Genomic DNA, 18,411 nt, shown 5'->3' on the forward strand with positions numbered 1-18,411 from the left:
ATAAGAGTTCCTCTTATCCTGGGATCAAAGGACAAAATTATTATTTAAAAATTTTAAGGGCAGCCCTGGTGGTGCAGCGGTTTGGTGCCGCCTGCAGCCTGGGTTGTGATCCTGGAGACCCGGGATCAAGTCCCACATCGGGCTCCCTGCATGGAGCTTGCTTCCCCCTCTTCCTGTGTCTCTGCCTTTCTCTCTCTCTGTGTCTATGAATAAATAAATAAAATCTTAAAAAAAATAAAATAAAATAAATAAAAATTTTAAAAAGGGGAGGGGGCCTGGCTGGCTCAGTCAGTTGAGTGCCCCAATTCTTGGTCTGGGCTTAGGTCATGATCTCAGGGTTGTAGGATTTAGTCCAGTAACAGCTTCCACCCTCAGCACCTAGTTGGCTTGACATTCTTTCCCCCTGCCTCTCCTCTGCTCCTCCTCCAGTTCATGTTCTCTCTCTAGAATAATAAAATCTTTTTTAAAAAGGGATGGTTGGGGAGACACCTGAGTGACTCAGTCAGTTAAGCATCTGACTCTTGACTTCTGCTCAGGTCATAATCTCACAGTTGTGAGACTGAGCCCTGTGATCAGCTCTGAGCTGGGTGTGGAGCCTGCTTAAGATTCTCCTTCCCCTTCTGCACTCCCCCCCCCACCCCCCACCCCCGGCCAAAGAGGTTTCCAGGCACCTGGCTCAGTCAGTAGAGCACACAACTCTTGATCTCAGGGTAGGGAGTTTGTGCCCCACATAAGTTTACTTAAAATAAAAAATTTTTTAAAAAGTTTAAATGAAGATCCATGTTTACGAGGTTATGAAGAATGAAAAGATAGGACACCTGGGTGGCTCAGCAGTTGAGTGTCTGCCTTTGGCTCAGGGCATGATCCCAGTCTTGGGATTGAGTCCCACATCAGGCTCCTTGCGAGGAGCCTGCTTCTCCCTCTGCCTGCGTGTCTCTGCCTCTGTGTATCTCTCATGGATAAATAAATAAAATCTTAAAAAAACAAACAAACAAAAAAAGAGAATGAAAATAATCCAAAGAATATATGGAAATAGCATTTCAAATTTAAAAACAAAAATTAAATATACATTTTTAAAAAATGACCAAAGGGAAAAAAAAACTAATTTTTAACATATTACCTCTGGTTAATGGTACATGTTATAGGTAATTTTGTAATTCTTCCTCTCTCTTTTCTGATATTCTCCATAAAAGCAATATGCATTTTTTATAATCCAAACAGAAAAAAAGCTGACATGGAAACTTACTGTGCGGTTTCTAATGAACAGAAACACTTTCTGGGTCTGCTGTGGTCCACTAATGATATCTGGAAAACAGGCTGCTTCTTGAGAAGTCATCCGGTCATGAGGAAGTCTACTCTGGAAAGCTGCACCCTCCACACCTAGCAAAGAAAGCAAAGGACTTCTGGGAAAAGTGCAAGTGAATACAAAATCAGGGATAATGAAACTCCTTTTCCACCTGAAGAACCTCTATAAAGCTCTGCCTGTTCACAGAACACTGACCATCTCCTTTCAAAAAAACAAAAAACAAAACTTTCATTTTACTCAAAAGCTGGAACATCTTTAGAATTTACTTACTCTGTTGAGCTTAATATTCCCAAAATTACAGCTTACTAATGAATGAAACAATCTACCTCAGAAAACATAACAAAGCATGCAACATATTTTCTTTATCCACAAAATAACTTTATAATACTGGAAGATACTCTAATTAAAATTAGCATCACTGAGAGTGTACATGAAATCTTAAACTAAAGAACCAGAATAAAGGAAAACACACTAATAGGAAAGGAAAAGAAACTACAGAGTGAAAAACACAACCACATGCCTTCTTTTAAGATTACAGCAGGGAACATAACCAACAGTAACAAAGTAAGATTATCTCGTCAGTGGTACCATCCATTAGTCCCCATAATGCAATGCTGGCAAACAGATAAGTTAGGCAGACTACAATGAAGACACAGAAGAAAGCAAAGAATTTACCTTTCCCAGCAAAAACATAAAAATGCTTTATACTACACTACACAAGTATGTTAACTGCATATACTATACACTACAAATACATGCAATGTACAAGTAAAATATATATTACTTTGAAACTTTTAAAATTGGGTATTAAACCGATTATTTTTACAAGCTGATAGTTAAGTACGTCTTTACAGAATGTCCTTAGAAATACACTTATGTGTATTTTACCTGTATTTCTAAGATCACCTTATAAAAGATATATTTAACCACCAGCTTATGAAAAAAAAAAGTTTCAAAATCCAATACCTTTGAAGTAATTCTATGTAAGTAACGAAACAGGCACCAGATATCCATATTTAATCATTTAAAGCACATAAAACAAGTAGTTAGAAACACTGATAATGGAAATAAAATTAAGAAAAGGCATAGTAAGATTAAGAAAATAAAAAGAACAATGCAGGTAAGGATGTAACTTAGAAAATGACAACTAAGCTATTAAAGTGCTGTTTCCACAGACATTTAAAGATACTAACTAGGACAAAATGGTTAACACGAGGTCAAGGAAAAATGCCTAATGCTAATATGGGTGGCACATTAAGAAACAATATTCTTGGGAAAGAGGGGGGAAAAGCTATCTACTCACAACAGATAATGAGGGCCCATGTACTATATTCACATTACTAAGTCAACAATTCTCTCATTTAATAAATATCAACCTAAAATTAAAGACTTTCAGGATAATTAATTATTCCATAAGGAAAAAAATAATGAGCCATACTGTTGAGAGGAGAACATGAAATTAAGGCAAGAAGAGAAGAAATGCTGGCAACAGAGGTATAGGTTATTTCAGTAACGTGAAATTCTCTAAAGGTACACACAGCTTTGATGTCCCTATTCTCTATGCCCCAATTGAATAAACAAAAAATAAAACTAAGAACAAAAACATGTCACATTATATTGAGTATTATCTACACAATAACCAGAACAAAGATCTCTTAAAACAGATTACCTTCATAAGTGTACACTACTACTAACATGAAAGCCAATGAACTCTATAAACTCCCCACTGCCCCAAAACTGGGTAGTTTTTTTTAGCTATACCTTCTCTACATGTTTATTAAGTCATCATTGAACATCAATCCTACTACAAAATACTACTGTCAACGACAGTAAAAAAAAAAAAAAAACACATAGGGAAAACACTAAATTTTTTATTTGGCTCCTTGTTCCAAGTGCTCTTATTAAAAAAAAAAAAAAAAAAAATCACTCTAAAATACCTGGCTAACTTTGGTAATCCTGAGACTATGTAACAATTAAATGTTATTTACATAAGTCATGTTAAATTTAAAAAAACTCCTTAAATCAAACACCAAATGATTAACAAAATGAATTAAGCCAAAAGTTGTGACACTAATGTATGTGTGGAATAATATTCTTGTCCATTCTATCTTCTACATAACATCCAAAAACACCTAGTTACTCTTAAACACTTTGTCAATTTTTAAAAATGAAAACAGTTTCTAAAAACTCAGTAATTATTTTCTTCCTTTCGGCTTTTAGGGATGAAGACTTATTTCAAGGAAGGAAGATCATTATCAATATAAAAATCGTGTAAGATTAAAAAAAAAACACACACACACACACACACACAACTAACCTTTTATCAAAGAAACCAAAAATGTTAACTTGGAACCCAAGCTATTCAGAATAGAAATCAAAGCACTCTTTCCAAAATGAACTAATAGACCATTCTGGACAATATTACTTGTAAGTATTTCCTTTAGAGGGAAAAATCTTAAAAAATACAATTGACTCTAATAATACCTTTATTAAAAGGAAGTACTAGTAGTACATTTAATTCAAAAGTAATTTACACTTAGTGTTTGTGTGCACTTAACACAGTCTGGTATTCTGGAAATTGAGAATGTTTCAAAGATGCTACCTTAATTTTTTTAAAAGCCCCAGGGCTGCCTGCATATCTATCTTGCCCCTTAGTTCAATTCCTTTTTCCCCCATGCTTGACACAGGAAATGCCAATGCCACCTGTCAAAATGCAGTCATGCTGAAGTAGAAATACCCTTTCTAATGGTCTGACTGGCTCACACTTACTCTGAAAACACAGTAAAAGTTGTAAAATATTTAAGGGAATATGAAGGCTTCTTTCAATAGATTAGAGACGCAGAAAAGTGTTAGGGGAAGGTGAAGATATAAATTCTCTACTCCATGAAACCACTTCCTCCCTGATTCTGATGATACAGGTATTATCCTGAGGAGAGTGAGGTAACAGATATAAAAATTAACAGAAAAGAAGACCTCCATGAAAGTTAACTGCCTTTTTTTCATGAAGTAGATAAATTAACTAGAATAGCTACATTTCTAGTTGAAGAGTGAAAACAAAAGCCTGACAAGAATCTACACATAAAAGACACTTAAAATTAGTAAACTACAGATGCACCATATCCAGTCCTACAATAGTATAAAAACAAAAAGAATAAAGAATAGAGGGAAAGGAGAGGAAAAGAAAAAAAAAAGGAGAATCATGATTTCTTATGCTTTATATCTTTTATTTTTTAGAGGAAACGTACACTTTAAGTGATTCTATGAGGGAGGGTACAAGGACTAGTCTATGCATGAGAAAGAAGACCTCTGGGTTCTCACTCCTCCAGCTGCTGGTGTATCTTTGGTCATATCATTTAATTATATTTCAAGTCCTAATCCATAAAACAGAGGTGGATACAATAGTCTGTTTGAAAGCAGGAAACTAGTGAAAATGACCTTAAGTTCCCTTCTAACTTTTAAGATTTAGGATGAATACACCAGACTGATGTGGATTTATAGAAGTTAAGATATGATCCTGGTCCCAAGATACCCATGAGGGTCATTTGCCTTTATTAAAAAAAGAATGTTGATCACTTACAAGCATATGCTTCTAACTGATCATCTCACAAATGCATGCTTCTGAGCATGACAAAGATCTGAAGAGAGGTCTTGAAGGGTTCAGAATAGTCCCCACTATTCTTGGAAACACTTTAAAAAACTCATGTTCTACTAAACAGTAAGTCAGAAGCACCACAATTTTATATGAAAGTCTGTTTTTACTTTCAGCAATACAATGTACTGTTTACTAAAGCAAAAGAGTAAATTTATCCACGTTAAAACAAAAAGCAAGAAAACTCAATTACTTTCAAGATTAAAGCTCTAAAGGCTATCCCTGATCCTCAACAGTTCCATGGAAGATCCAATTATGCATCATTTGATGAACAGCATTCTTGAAGGTTTATCTGCCACAGACTCTGAATGAGGATTTTAACTCCTCTCAGATAACCATGAGCTGATTATCAACCTCCGATCCTTGGGAGAACATTTAAACAAGTTTACTTCTAACATTCTGGATCCCCTATGTACTAATTTCTGCATTAACAGTGAACTTTGACCCAAGAGTAAAATACAAGTATTTCCTAGACCTGCTGTACAGAACTGCAAAAGACAAATAATTTTAAAGTAAACTTAACAGTTGAAAAGTAACAAACTCCAAAAGTGAAGTAATACCTATTCCATTTCTATCAAAATGTACGTTATCAGTCAGCTTTGAGCACTGAACCACACAAAAACATCCAAGGCAAAGGATGAAATCCAGACATACTACTTTGGATTCTTGAAACAAACTTTAATGGCTCCAGATGGGCCCTATAAATCACTTAATCCTTTACCTTTTCCTAGAAGTAAAAATCTCAACAGTTTGATCTGAAAAGAAAGCATTTCGAGTAGACTTTTAAAAAACGATGAATTTTCACGTGACAAAATGTTTAAACTACAAAATTAACTATGTAATGTTAATTGAAAAATATGTACCCAACACCATCTAACAACCACTTCTGAGGAATCCCCTGCCTGTATAATTCCTCTAACTCCTAGAATGCCTTTCTGTCCTATTTTTATTTTTTTTGAAGGCTTTCAGCCTGTGGCTTCTCCTCTCTGTGTTTATAGCTTTACTTTTTAAAGGTCCCATGATTCTTAAATATGTTTTATATGTTTACTGCTACTATAAAAGCTGCTGGGGAGAAAAGTACCCGCCATCTCCTCAAGAACATGAAGAGCGGAGGGCTGAGATCGGCCTGAGGACTTCAAAATGTTTTGCTTGCCTTTGTTCTGGCTACACCTTCTCCTATTCCACTACCCTGTCCTGCGGGTTAAATTTCCCCTGCGCTTCTGGCTAAAATGTGGATACCATAGCCAAAAACACTTGCAAGCATCAATCCCTGACTTGGCGGCTCTTGCTACTAAGTGGCAAGCATCTAATGCCACCCTCACCTGATGCTTGGCCGTCTCCATACCCTCCAGAACTGTCGTCTTGAAGTCCTCCTGCTTGCCCTGTGGAAGGAAAGAGGAGAACTCAGGGACCTTACTCCATAAATTAAGATAATATCTGGACATAAAGGCCTAATAGTTGGTGACTCACAAATTCACCACCAACTAGTAAACCCATATTCAGAGAGCTCCTTCTTGAATCAGGCCCAGGGAATCACATCATAGTCTTCCAAATTCTGGTCAGAAAATTTCAACTTTACACACTGATTCTTGTTGAAAGGTAGCAGAGCAAAGTACACAGTATTTCTAATCACTAAATCCTTGCTGTCAGTCTTATTTAATCAAGGCTGGATGGGGGAAAAACGAATTCCAAAGGTCTTTTACTACTTGTTGCTAGACTGAGAGATCAGTGTAACGTGCTCTAGGTCTAGAGCTGCAACAATCTCCCTTTATCTTTACCTTTCTATCCACAAGGAGTATACTTAATGAACAAGCAAAAGACAGTTTTAATGAAAAATTCTCCCTCTGACTTCAAAGCAGGCATTGTAAAGATTCAGCTCCAAAACAAGTTTCATTTACTATGCATGCCAGACAGCACTAGATCTGAATACACCAGTGCTTCCTTAGTAAAACTTTCAAACACACCACAAGACACCCTGCAGTCATATGCCAAGTAATGTGGATAGACACACATGGTTGGAGTCGGGGGAGGCTAGATATGATGGAGCTTCTAACTCAAGCTACACAACAAGCCAGGTTAGAGATTTTCCTAATTGACTAAAAAGTAGAAATATAACTTCAAGAAAAGTATCACAGCTTGAAAGTTCAATCAGACAAAGTCAGGACAGATCATCTTCTAGACTCTTTCAAAATCTATCACCAAGACAGATGCTATCAATCTCCTTAAGCTTCTAGCAACCTGGTACACTACAGGAAAACTACAGCATGATCCTTGAAAGATATGAAAACTCTCTCCAATGACCTAAACTAGACACGCTTCACTGAACAGTTTATTTTAAAAGAATCTCAACGAAAAAGCAGACTGACTACCATGTGAATTTTAAGGGAGCAGGAAAGCGAAAATGACATTTCTACCCTCATATATATGAAGGTGTTTAGAAAGAATTGATGTTTGACATTAGAATGGGTTACTAGAAGATAGGATAGAATCTCATTCTAAAATTATTTAATGGGGGATCCCTGGGTGGCTCAGGGCATGATCCTGGAGTCCCGGGATGGAACACCGCATCAGGCTCCCCGTATGGAGCCTGCTTCTCCCTCTGCCTGTGTCTCTGCCTCCCTCCCTCTCTCTCTCTGTCTATCATGAATAAATAAAATCTTTAAAAAAAAATAAAAATAAAATTATTTCATGGGGAGCCTGAGTGGCTCAAGGGTTGAACATCTGCCTTCCCCTCAGGGTGTGATCCCAAGATCAGTCCCACTTGGGGCTCCCTATAGGGGAGCCTGCTTCATCCTCTGCCTCTCTCTCATGAATAAATTTTTATTTTTTTTAATTTTTTTTAATTTTTTTTAAAAATTATTTCACTATGCTTCTGTCTGAAGGACCCTTGAGGTTCTTCTATAGAAGGGTATGGTTCTCAGACAAGGCTCAAGATGTATAATTTGTTTACAGCCTTTAGAAAAGGGCATATAATTCCAAAGAGATGACTCCTTACAAAATTCAGTCTGCAAACATCTTGAAAATGCAGGCCCTATGTTTTAATTTTTACTTTTAAAGTTTAAATTAAAAAAAATGTTCATTCTTGGAGTACCTGAGTGGCTCAGTAATTGAGCGTCTGCCTTGGGCTCGGGTCATGACCCCAGGGTCCTGGGATAGAGTCCCACATCAGGCTCCCCTTGGGGAGCCTGCTTCTCCCTCTGTCTGTGTCTCTGCCTTTCTCTTTGTGTCTCTCATGAATAAATAAATCTTTAAAAAAAAGTTCATTCTCAATAACTTCTAGATTTATTCATAAAAAAACTTTTAGTTTTTTTTTTTTTTTAAAGAAGTTGTTATTGTTCTGTTTGGTTCCAAATAGAACCACACTAAATCAAAAGATTGAATCAATTTTTAAAAGGGGGGAGAGGGCTCAGAACAATGAAATAAATAGTTTCCAAGAATAACATTTAAGCACTAGGAATAATATAACTACTCTCTCTCAAATTATGTACCCTGCTATACCAAGAATGAAAGCTACAGTCTCCTGTCACGAAGGCATTTTACCACTTTAAAAAATAATAATAATAAAGCCTACTTTTAAGCTAGCCATTAAGTCTGAATTATTTTACCCTTCCTATTTCTATCATTTATTTGCTTTCTCCCCTTACTACACTACATGTCATACAGTACGCTAAATTAATTTATTTTAACCTCCAGGTAGCTCTTGGCTGATTGTTTTCTGTCAATGGTCTTTAATGGAAATATAGATTTCTTAAGCCTGATTTATGCACTCAAAAGCTTAACAAGGTCGTTCTTTTACAAGGTAGGGAGGTCTTTTTCACCTTCTGCTTTTGAAAAAAGGAACAAAACTCATATACTATTCTTTAATAAAATATGTAGGAGTAATATGAAAAATATTCAAAACCCTGTGATGATTTAAGGGATACCTCTTAACAGTATAAAGTCAAAGGGAGACAGAGAGAAACTCCAAAGTACTGCATAAGCAGAGAAATAGGAGAAAACCAAATATGTGATATAAACGCTTAAGAAGGGATCCCTGGGTGGCGCAGCGGTTTAGCGCCTGCCTTTGGCCCAGGGCGCGATCCTGGAGACCCGGGATCGAATCCCACGTCGGGCTCCCAGCGCATGGAGCCTGCTTCTCCCTCTGCCTATGTCTCTGCCTCTCTCTCTCTCTATCACAAATAAATAAAAATTAAAAAAAAAAAAATAAACGCTTAAGAAATGATGAGAAGCGAAACAAAAAGTGCTTAAATTAAGTAAGGGAACAATGTGTCTCTTGACTTGATGAATGTTTAAAGATGAGGTTGCTACTTTCTCTCTAATCATAACACACTGAGTATTTGGAGAGTGCCTACTTCTCCAAAGACAGGTAACAGCATCATCTTTATTAGTGATATTCTAGAGCAATTCTTTCACCATTTTCTTAAAAACAACACACATATAAATGTTTACAGCTAATTTTCTATCCAGGAGTGTCTCTGATTAGAACATATAAAATGCCATATTCACTTATTTCTTGAATTCTTCTGGCCTAGGACTCTGTTTCTGACAGTAGCACAAAGACATGGAACAGCAGTCAAGTACAGTTGTTATCCTCCATGAGCTCAAATTCAAAATGGAAAATGAAAATATACAAAAGCAACTTTTTCATATCACCTTGATTTTGGCACCACTGCACTGCGCAGGAGACTTCCTTCTGTTTTCATTCCCACCACACACACACACACACACACACACACACACACTCCTCAAGTCTGAAGCAGAGATCCTTAGTACCTGTATTTGCACATCTCTTCTACAAGTCAAAAATAAAATCTTTGGTTTATCTTACATAGCAGCCTTTCAGTTGCCTTCTAATAAACCTTTCACAGACCTGTTAGGTTATTATCAAAGAACAGTGAAGTATTTTAGTTTCAGTCACTAGAGGATGATTTCTCATCTTGATTCAAATTCTCAAGAGATCACTCTTCCAACATCTTAAAAGGAAATCTATGATGTCTTTCAAATATTTTTATCTGACAAGCATGGAAGGCAGGATCACTGATGTGTTGTTCCAGGAACATACTGAACAGCTGATTCACATTTTGACTTTAGTTTGTTGAAATCACATTCAAATTAGTAACTTTGTAGACAATTTGAGAAACTTCTAAGTCTTCTGAGAAGCAATGATTTTTAAATAAAAAATCAACTTTACAAAATGTAATAAAAATTTTACCAAAGCTATAGAATGAAAGTGACTGCCAAGCTACTGGGTTCAAGCAAATCTGACAAATTAGCAGAGGAAAAAAACAAAACCTTAAAAGTTTAAATCATCTTTGAACACACGAGTTTCCACTCTATTAACACCTCAGTTTAGTTTATATTTTAAATAATCTCACTAATAAAATGTTTACTGAATACCTATTCCAAAATTGCCAAGCACGAGTAGAAAGTTGAACACGGTAAGTACCTATTTTCAAAAGGCTTACCATCTAATTGGGGAAAAGATGAAAAATATCCAGAAAGAAACTCCCCCCCCTTTTTTTAAGGGAAAAAAGAAGCTAACACAGACTTAAGGAATCAGGGAAGGTTTTCTGAACAAATCCGGAGATTTGGCAGGTCAAACCACCAGCATGGTCCAGAACACTTATAAAAAGCAAGAAAAGCACAGAGCTGGTATGTATGGAGAACCACAGAGTACTTGCAGATGTGGGAGAGCAGGATAGGTAAAATGGGCCTCTTTCAGTGTCAAAACCTAAACTCGATCTTAATAGTTATGGGAGTAGAACTGTATGATCTGTCACAGAAAAGCAGCAAAACAAGTGATATTTTAATTAATCTAATCTGGCCACTTTGTACCAGACAGATCAAAGGGAGAAGGTGATCTAGATAAAGGAGATCCAAATGAAAGATTGCTTAAATAATTTAGATATGAAGTAAAATTCACTAGAATAAAAAGGTAACAATGAAAATGGATAAGGCATAACAAGTCAAAGAAGCTGTGCACAGAAGATACATGACTTTAAAACACTTGATCAAAGGGCTAAGGGATGTTCAGGATTGACTCCCAGGTTTTAAGTTCAGAAATGGTAATGCAATGGACACAATGGGAAATTTAGGAAAAATTTATGTGAATTAAATTAAATGGAAATGCTCTTTACTTAATTACTTATTCTTTAAAGTAATTAAAGACTAGAATTCCAGGGGCACGTGGGTGGTAGAGTCAGTTATGCAGCTGACTCTTGATTTCTGCTCAGGTCATGATCTCAGGGTTCTGGGATAGAGCCCAGTGTCAGGATCAGTGCTCAGTATGAAATCAGCTTCAGGATTTTCTCCCTCCCTCTGCAACCCACCACCCCACAAAATAAATTTATAAAAAAAAGGGCCAGAACTTCAAAGTTAGAATGGGACCAAAACTTTAAAATAACATGGAGGTAATAATAGGCTCAGAGAGTTTGAAGCAGTTGTAAATGTAGGACTATAATCTCATAAGGAAAGTCACAGTTTCAAAGAGGAATTGGTCACCATAAACAAATGACCAAAAAAGTTTAATTTTTTTTATTTTTATTTTTTTTATTTATGATAGTCAGAGAGAGAGAGAGAGAGAGGCAGAGACACAGGCAGAGGGAGAAGCAGGCTCCATGCACCGGGAGCCCGATGTGGGGTTTGATCCCGGGTCTCCAGGATCGTGCCCTGGGTCAAAGGCAGGCGCCAAACCACTGCGCCACCCAGGGATCCCCAAAAAAGTTTAAATAACTGAAAGGTAGTGAGTTATGAGGGCTATCACCACTTTGTGCTGCCTTCCAGTCCTCTCTATAGTGATAGATAGCTTTAACATCCTCAAGTATACTGCTCTTGATGTATCTCTTTTCTAACTTTTTGACTATGATTCTGGACAGAATAAAAAATGATCTACAACAGTTCAAAATGCAAAGGGAAGTAAATTTAGATCACAGAGACAGATAAAACTAGCCTGAAGGAAAGCCTCAGGCATTCCTTTGAAGCACATCAGAGCTATTTAAACACAGGCTAACCTTGGGATCCCTGGGTGGCGCAGCGGTTTAGTGCCTGCCTTTGGGCCCAGGGCGCGATCCTGGAGACCCGGGATCGAATCCCACGTCGGGCTCCCGGTGCATGGAGCCTGTTTCTCCCTCTGCCTGTGTCTCTGCCTCTCTCGCTCTCTCTGTGTGACTATCATAAATAAATAAAAATTAAAAAAAAAAAAAAAAAAAAAAACACAGGCTAACCTGACCAATTCTCTTCAACAAAATTATCCAGAACGAAATCTGTGGATTCCAATTAGAATTCCAACCCTAGTTTACAGTGTCAATAAGGTCTAGAATGTAGGAAAACGGCGCTGCTTAATGTAGGAGCCTACCTAGAATTTCCTCACTTTGACTGGAGGAGCTGGAGCACTGCTGATTTGCACCTGAAGACAACACTGGGGCAGAAGTGAGAAACTCGTAACAGAAATCCTATACAAAGTAAAAGCCCTATAAACTAAAGAAGAAAAACAAAGCTTTTAGAAGCCAAAGGGAAGAATTAACTTTTTAACATGCTATTTCCTTCCACATTCCATAGTAGACATTTTCCTCACCTATTTTGTTGTAAAATCTTGGTTTGTAGTTCACTCTTCAAAATGTTCAGGAGAAAGTCTACAATTTATATGTTGTCATGTTGCTCAACTACCAAGCTTAAAGCTACCAAGCTTGAGTTGTTAATATAAAGCTTACTTTTCCAGTTTATTCACCTGTTTTTTTAAAGTTAGTTTACATATGTATGCATTTATGTATGTAATCTCCACACCCAACATGGGCTCGAATTCACAAAGAAAACAAGTCTCATGCTCTTCTGACCAAGCCAGCCAGGCACCCCTCACCTGTTTCTAAAAAGGCCAATACTGAACATTACCCTGAACCTATTAAAAAGAACCATAATAACTTTTCACAACTGATAACCATGAGAGAATTTCAATAAGAGAATCCCTTTTTTCTGCTCAAGCGAGTTTCTCAGAATGCTGGCCATCTACATCTTCTCAGACCATGATTAGAGGCTCTTCCCATCCTCAGTATGATTTGAGTACAAGGAAGGAAGGAGATACAGCTTCTTAGGCATTAATCACATATGATCTTCTATCTTCACATATCAGAAGATGCAAAAAGATAACAAAAACAAAAACATAACTCTATCTTCAAATGTTTAAGACCTGTGTGATCAGCAAATACTGCAAAATGTTAACATTTGTTATATCTCAATAGTTGATACACAGATTTTGATTAGGTTATTCTAGAAGAGAGAATCTAACATTAAAAAAGTACCAACATTTGCCATTCCTAGGATTTAATGCACAAAAACTTAAATGATTTTGCAAATGACATGCTACTAAAAATGGGCTACCACAAATACTTCCCACTTTCCAAAAGTGATGAGTATGTATGTCAACCAACAACTTACTCTCATTTTTTCCTGATAAAATGTCAATCCACCCTATTGCTAGATCAACTCTGTGTTTAATACATATAAGATGTTTGTACATGAGGGTGGAATTCCTATTTTCTCATTTGATCCCATACCAAGCCCCATTCTGCAGATGAGAAAATCCTCATAGCCCAAGTATCCTGTTCTTCTATTATACCAAGACCACACCAAATAAAGGATGGTAGCAAAAAGAATTCAAGGAAACTATACAAATAAAATTCCTCCACTAACCAAACAACCACTTTGTCTTAATAAAAAAACAAAACAATCAGTGAAATGGAATCATCAAAAGCAGCTCAATCTGTCAAAGACCGAACATGAAACTGGTAGCATCTGATTCAATGGTTATCAGCCCAAAGCAGTAACCAGTTAAAAATCAAGGATATTACTGCTTACAAAAAAGCCTAATTTAATTCCTTCATGTTTTAATGTAAAACCTCCAAAACCCAATTTTTGGAAAAACATATAAAAACAACTTGTGGATTCTCACCATACTTTGAATATACTTTTATTGTACTGTTTCTTCACTATAGACAATTATTAAATCTGTAACCCTAAAGTGGACTATGAATTCTCTGCAGTAAGACCTAGTCTTCAGCTCCGAACCCACAGAATCCAGCAACATGTCTGGAACAAAGCATTGTAACTTTAGAAGTAACTGTGGAATAAAGTCCATGAAGAACTGCCAAATTTGGGGCAATGTTACTTTGTATAGAAAATGTCTCTAGGGCAGCCTGGGTGGTTCAGCAATTTAGCACCACCTTCAGCCCAGGGCGTAATCCTAGACACCTGGAATCGAGTCCTACATCCGGCTCCCTGCATGGAGCCTGCTTCTCCCTCTGCCTCTGCCTCTGCCTGTGTCTCTGCCTCTCCCTGTCTCTCTCTATGAATAAGTGAAGTAAAGAAAAAGAAAGGAAAGGAAAGGAAAAAGAAAAAAGAAAAGGATAGATGTCTCTATTTCTTTTTTTTTTTTTTTTAAATTTCCCTTCCCAGTACATGGCTCAGTCGGTTGGGGCATGTGACTTGAAACTTGGTCGGTGGGGCATGTGACTCAAAGCTATGAGTTCAAGCCCCACGTTGGGTATACAGATTGCTTAAAAATAAAATCTTAAAAGAAAGGGGGGGGGGGCACCTGGATGGCTCAGTGGTTGAGCATCTGCCTTTGGCTCAGGTTGTGATCCTGGGGTCCTGGGATCAAGCCCTGCCTCAGGTTCCCCACAGGGAGCCTACTTCTCCCTCTGCCTATGTCTCTGCCTCTCTCTCTCTCTCTGTGTCTCTCATGAATAAATAAAATAAATTAAATTTAAAAAAATTTCTTCCATACAACCTTTTTAAAAATCCTTCCAGTAAACCAAGGATTTAAGATCTACTTCCGGGCAGCCCGGGTGGCTCAGCGGTTTAGTGCCACCTTCAGCCCAGGGTGTGATCCTGGAGACCCAGGATCAAGTCCCACATCAGGCTCCCTGCATGGAGCCTGCTTCTCCCTCTGCCTGTGTCTGTGCCTCCCTCCCTCTCTCTCTCTCTCTCTGTGTCCCTCGTGAATAAATAAAATCTTTAAAAGAAAAAAAAATAAGATCTACTTCCCTCCTACTCTTCCTGCCTCTCTCTCCAAATTTTTATTCTAAAATGTGTTATCTAAGAGTTATTTCACCTTCTATTGGATTTATATACACATTTATATCTCATACTAGGCCATAAATTATGAGTGCGGGGACCATGTACTTTATAGTGATACATATCTTGGCCCATTTTTAGTTACCACTCAAAATACAAAAATTGTGAATTAACCTAGATTACCTTTCCAGCCTGTGACTTTTTTATCCTTAGCCCTCCAGGAAATTATTCTGGGGCACAGTGGCAAATCAAAATACTGAAATGATGCTATACAAAAAAGAGGGGGGCTAGGTCTGCATTCTAAATGTTACACATCATACTTCATTCAATGAGAACTCAAATGATTTCAGGCACTTATTTGATAATAGGCCAAAATGGCAACATAAACAACTCTGTTAGGAATGAATTTCCCAGCAACCTCTAGTAAATCTACAAAAGAGGGCCTCCTGCTGGGTATGCAGGGTGTAATAGAAAATTCTATAATCCTCCCAGTGGAGGTAATGGAGTCCATTCTCATGAAATCTAAAAGCTACTCCTGTTATATGATTGTTCTTGAAGGCAAGCAAAAGAAATCAGAGAGAAGAGCCTGGGATAAGCTACTTGAAAATAGTTATGGCACAGTAAACAAAATTATTCACTGAACTCTGACCATAACTATCCATGCTGCTAAACCTAGGACTTTTACTGACCACAATCAGTATGACTGCCTCACACAGGACCCTAAAGAACAAGGAACTAAAAAAATATAAAGCCCATTATACAAGTATTAGGACCACTGATTCTTTTTTCTTTTAATGTAAGGAAACTCATCTTAAACTCTTCTCTGGTCAAATTCTAGTATACTAAGTTCTAAAGGACAGTCCAAAAGATTCTGCCTTTTAGATTTTTGCCGTACTGAATAAGCAATTCATAAAATATTAAGTCATCAATCTTTTGTCATAAATATTTTCATTATAACAGTATTTGTGATCAAATTTCATTGCATTTTAAACTAAGTTCTTCTTCCTATATACACATATTTTGTGTTATTTTCTAGAATTTAGTAACTTTTACTAATTCATGTTGCATCTCCTTTCATGTGATTTTTTAAAGTATTCTTTCAACCTACAGTATGACTATTACATGAACAGTGCCCCCCAAATTATTAAAAACTACTTTTTGTCATGCCAATCTTTCACATCACTACTGTAATCTGTTCAACAGCTTATATGTCTTTCAAACACACATACCACACACACACACACACACCCCCAAAATTACCATGCACAACAGAGAGCAAGTAGGTTCCCTTGTTTACATTCTTATAAGTTTTTATATGCTCTTAAAAAAATATAAACAGGGAGACAAAGTGATTCTTCCTATAGGCATTCAATAAAACAGATAATGCAGAACTGTCATCAATCAACTAATCATATCTAACAAAATTACCCAATGATTTGAAGAGCTTCATTAGTGTAACAGCACATCACTGAGGCTGGAAAAATGGTAGATACACATACATATGTATGTGTATATATATATATATATATATATATATACATACATACATATGCATTTTTAAACATACTTCTGATATCTCTATTGAGAAATTCATTAACCTGAAGAAAGCTTAAGAAAGGCATCCTAATAGCCCATTTCACAATTCATTTTACTATTTTAAAGCAAGTTTTTTAGTCTTAAGCTTACACAACTAAGCTACTTCTAACCCCAAATATCTGCCTAAACCCAAGTTCCTAAACAGCTATCCAACACAAAATTTAAATTCAGAAACTACTAGTAAGATTTTTCTGAAAATTTTCAACTGTTGTAAGGCAGTGGAGGGAGAAAAAATAATGTTTTTGCATGAAAATAAAAAGCTAAGCACTAGCAAATCAGCTAATATAGTATAAAACCTCTTTGAGGAATAATCAAAGGCATAAAAAGTTAACAACTGAACCAAGAAAGGAAAAAAAAAGCAACTCTCTAACAGAAGGTTATTTAACAGGGGTGTTATTCTAAACCAGTAAAATCCAACTGAGAATTTTTACTCTATTTTACAGATGCTCCACTATTATGTGATACCACTCACTAATAACCACTCAATTCCAAAGACTTTTCAAGGTTCAGTTGGCATGACTTTAAAAAACACTTTTATCTTGTTAGAAGAGGCACTAGGAAACCAAATAAATCCATCATTTGTTAAATACATTCAGAAGTGCACAGTAAATGTAAAATACACAAAAACATTTAGGAAAACAAATCATTTTAATTTTAAATATAAGCAGCAATATTTAGTATGAAAAATACATTATTTACTCATGTGACTACTACAGGACAAGCTACATTCAGTTATCTAAAGCAGGCAAATCGAAAAATAATTAAGCCACACAGAACTTCTTCCCAATTACATAAATCCAAACAAAAAATCCAAACATCTGGTTACCATAAAAATTCAACTTTAATATTGAGAATAGTTTTCCAATGACCAAAATTCACTAAACTCGATTATCAAAACAACCTAAATCATCTCTCCAAGCCAGTCTCTTTTACTCCTTTAGTTCACTCTTATAGAGCATATCAAATTGATCTTTACAAAAAATATATTTTGGTAAAATGCCTCTCACTCAAAATACCTCAGTGCTACCCTGGCAATTCCTCCCAGTGTTTAAAGGACAAGAAATTCAAATTCCTTAGCCTGGTAACAAAGACTCCAACCTTCTTTTCTGGCCTCCTCCCAGAATTCTCCTAGAGGAATCTTCTCCAATAATACCCTCTGACCCAACAGACTTCAGAATACCTTGTGCTAACAAAATATTCTTAAGAATAACATGGTGGAAAGCCAAGCAAAATTTTCTAAACAAACTTAAAGGATGGTAAAAATAAAATATATTCAAACCTTACTTACATATTTTAAGAGAGTAAGTTAACCTCTTGTTATTACCTAAAATGATTAAGATAAAGATTTGGCAAAGAACAAGTCCCACATCTTCTCTCAAAGATTTTAAGATACCTATATGACAATGATTCTATTCAATTTTTTAATAAAAACTCAAAAGAGCTGGTTCTGGTAAGACAAGAGATTTGGAAACCCTGGACAGTTTTCAAACAAACTCACTTGACAATATTTTATGATTCAGTATTAGGGCCCAATCTATTTCTAAATTACACAGGTCAGTGTGTTGCCACTACTTTCCTGGGGCAAATACTTCCCCAATTCACGCTGGAAAACTTTTTTTAAATTTCAAGTTGTTTTAAAGGAAAAATAACTTTATTTACATAATCACAAATAATATATTGCAAGTTTTGGCTGCTTTCAACACATCTCTGAGCATTGAAGATAGTCTAAACTATCCCCCCAAATACTAAGATAACTTATTTAAACCACTGGATAAAAATTTAACTACAACAT

The 18,411-nt window shown here is 36.4% G+C and overlaps 1 protein-coding gene across 3 annotated transcripts in view; it reads right to left on the reverse strand.

The window, feature by feature from the left end:
• KDM1A (lysine demethylase 1A) overlaps positions 1 to 18,411 on the reverse strand; it is a 61,706-nt gene that overhangs the window by 31,337 nt on the left and 11,958 nt on the right. For 2 of the 3 annotated variants that reach the window (XM_038531654.1, XM_038531653.1), the window contains exons 3-4: positions 6,278 to 6,337; positions 1,247 to 1,380 (exon numbers count right to left, since the gene is read on the reverse strand). In XM_038531654.1, coding sequence (XP_038387582.1) covers positions 1,247 to 1,380; positions 6,278 to 6,337 — 194 coding nt within the window. The remainder of the gene's footprint in view (positions 1 to 1,246; positions 1,381 to 6,277; positions 6,338 to 18,411) is intronic. The other variant, XM_038531655.1, reaches the window with a different exon arrangement.

This window comes from Canis lupus, chromosome 2 (assembly GCF_011100685.1).
Source record: "Canis lupus familiaris isolate Mischka breed German Shepherd chromosome 2, alternate assembly UU_Cfam_GSD_1.0, whole genome shotgun sequence".
Lineage (NCBI taxonomy): Eukaryota > Metazoa > Chordata > Mammalia > Carnivora > Canidae > Canis > Canis lupus.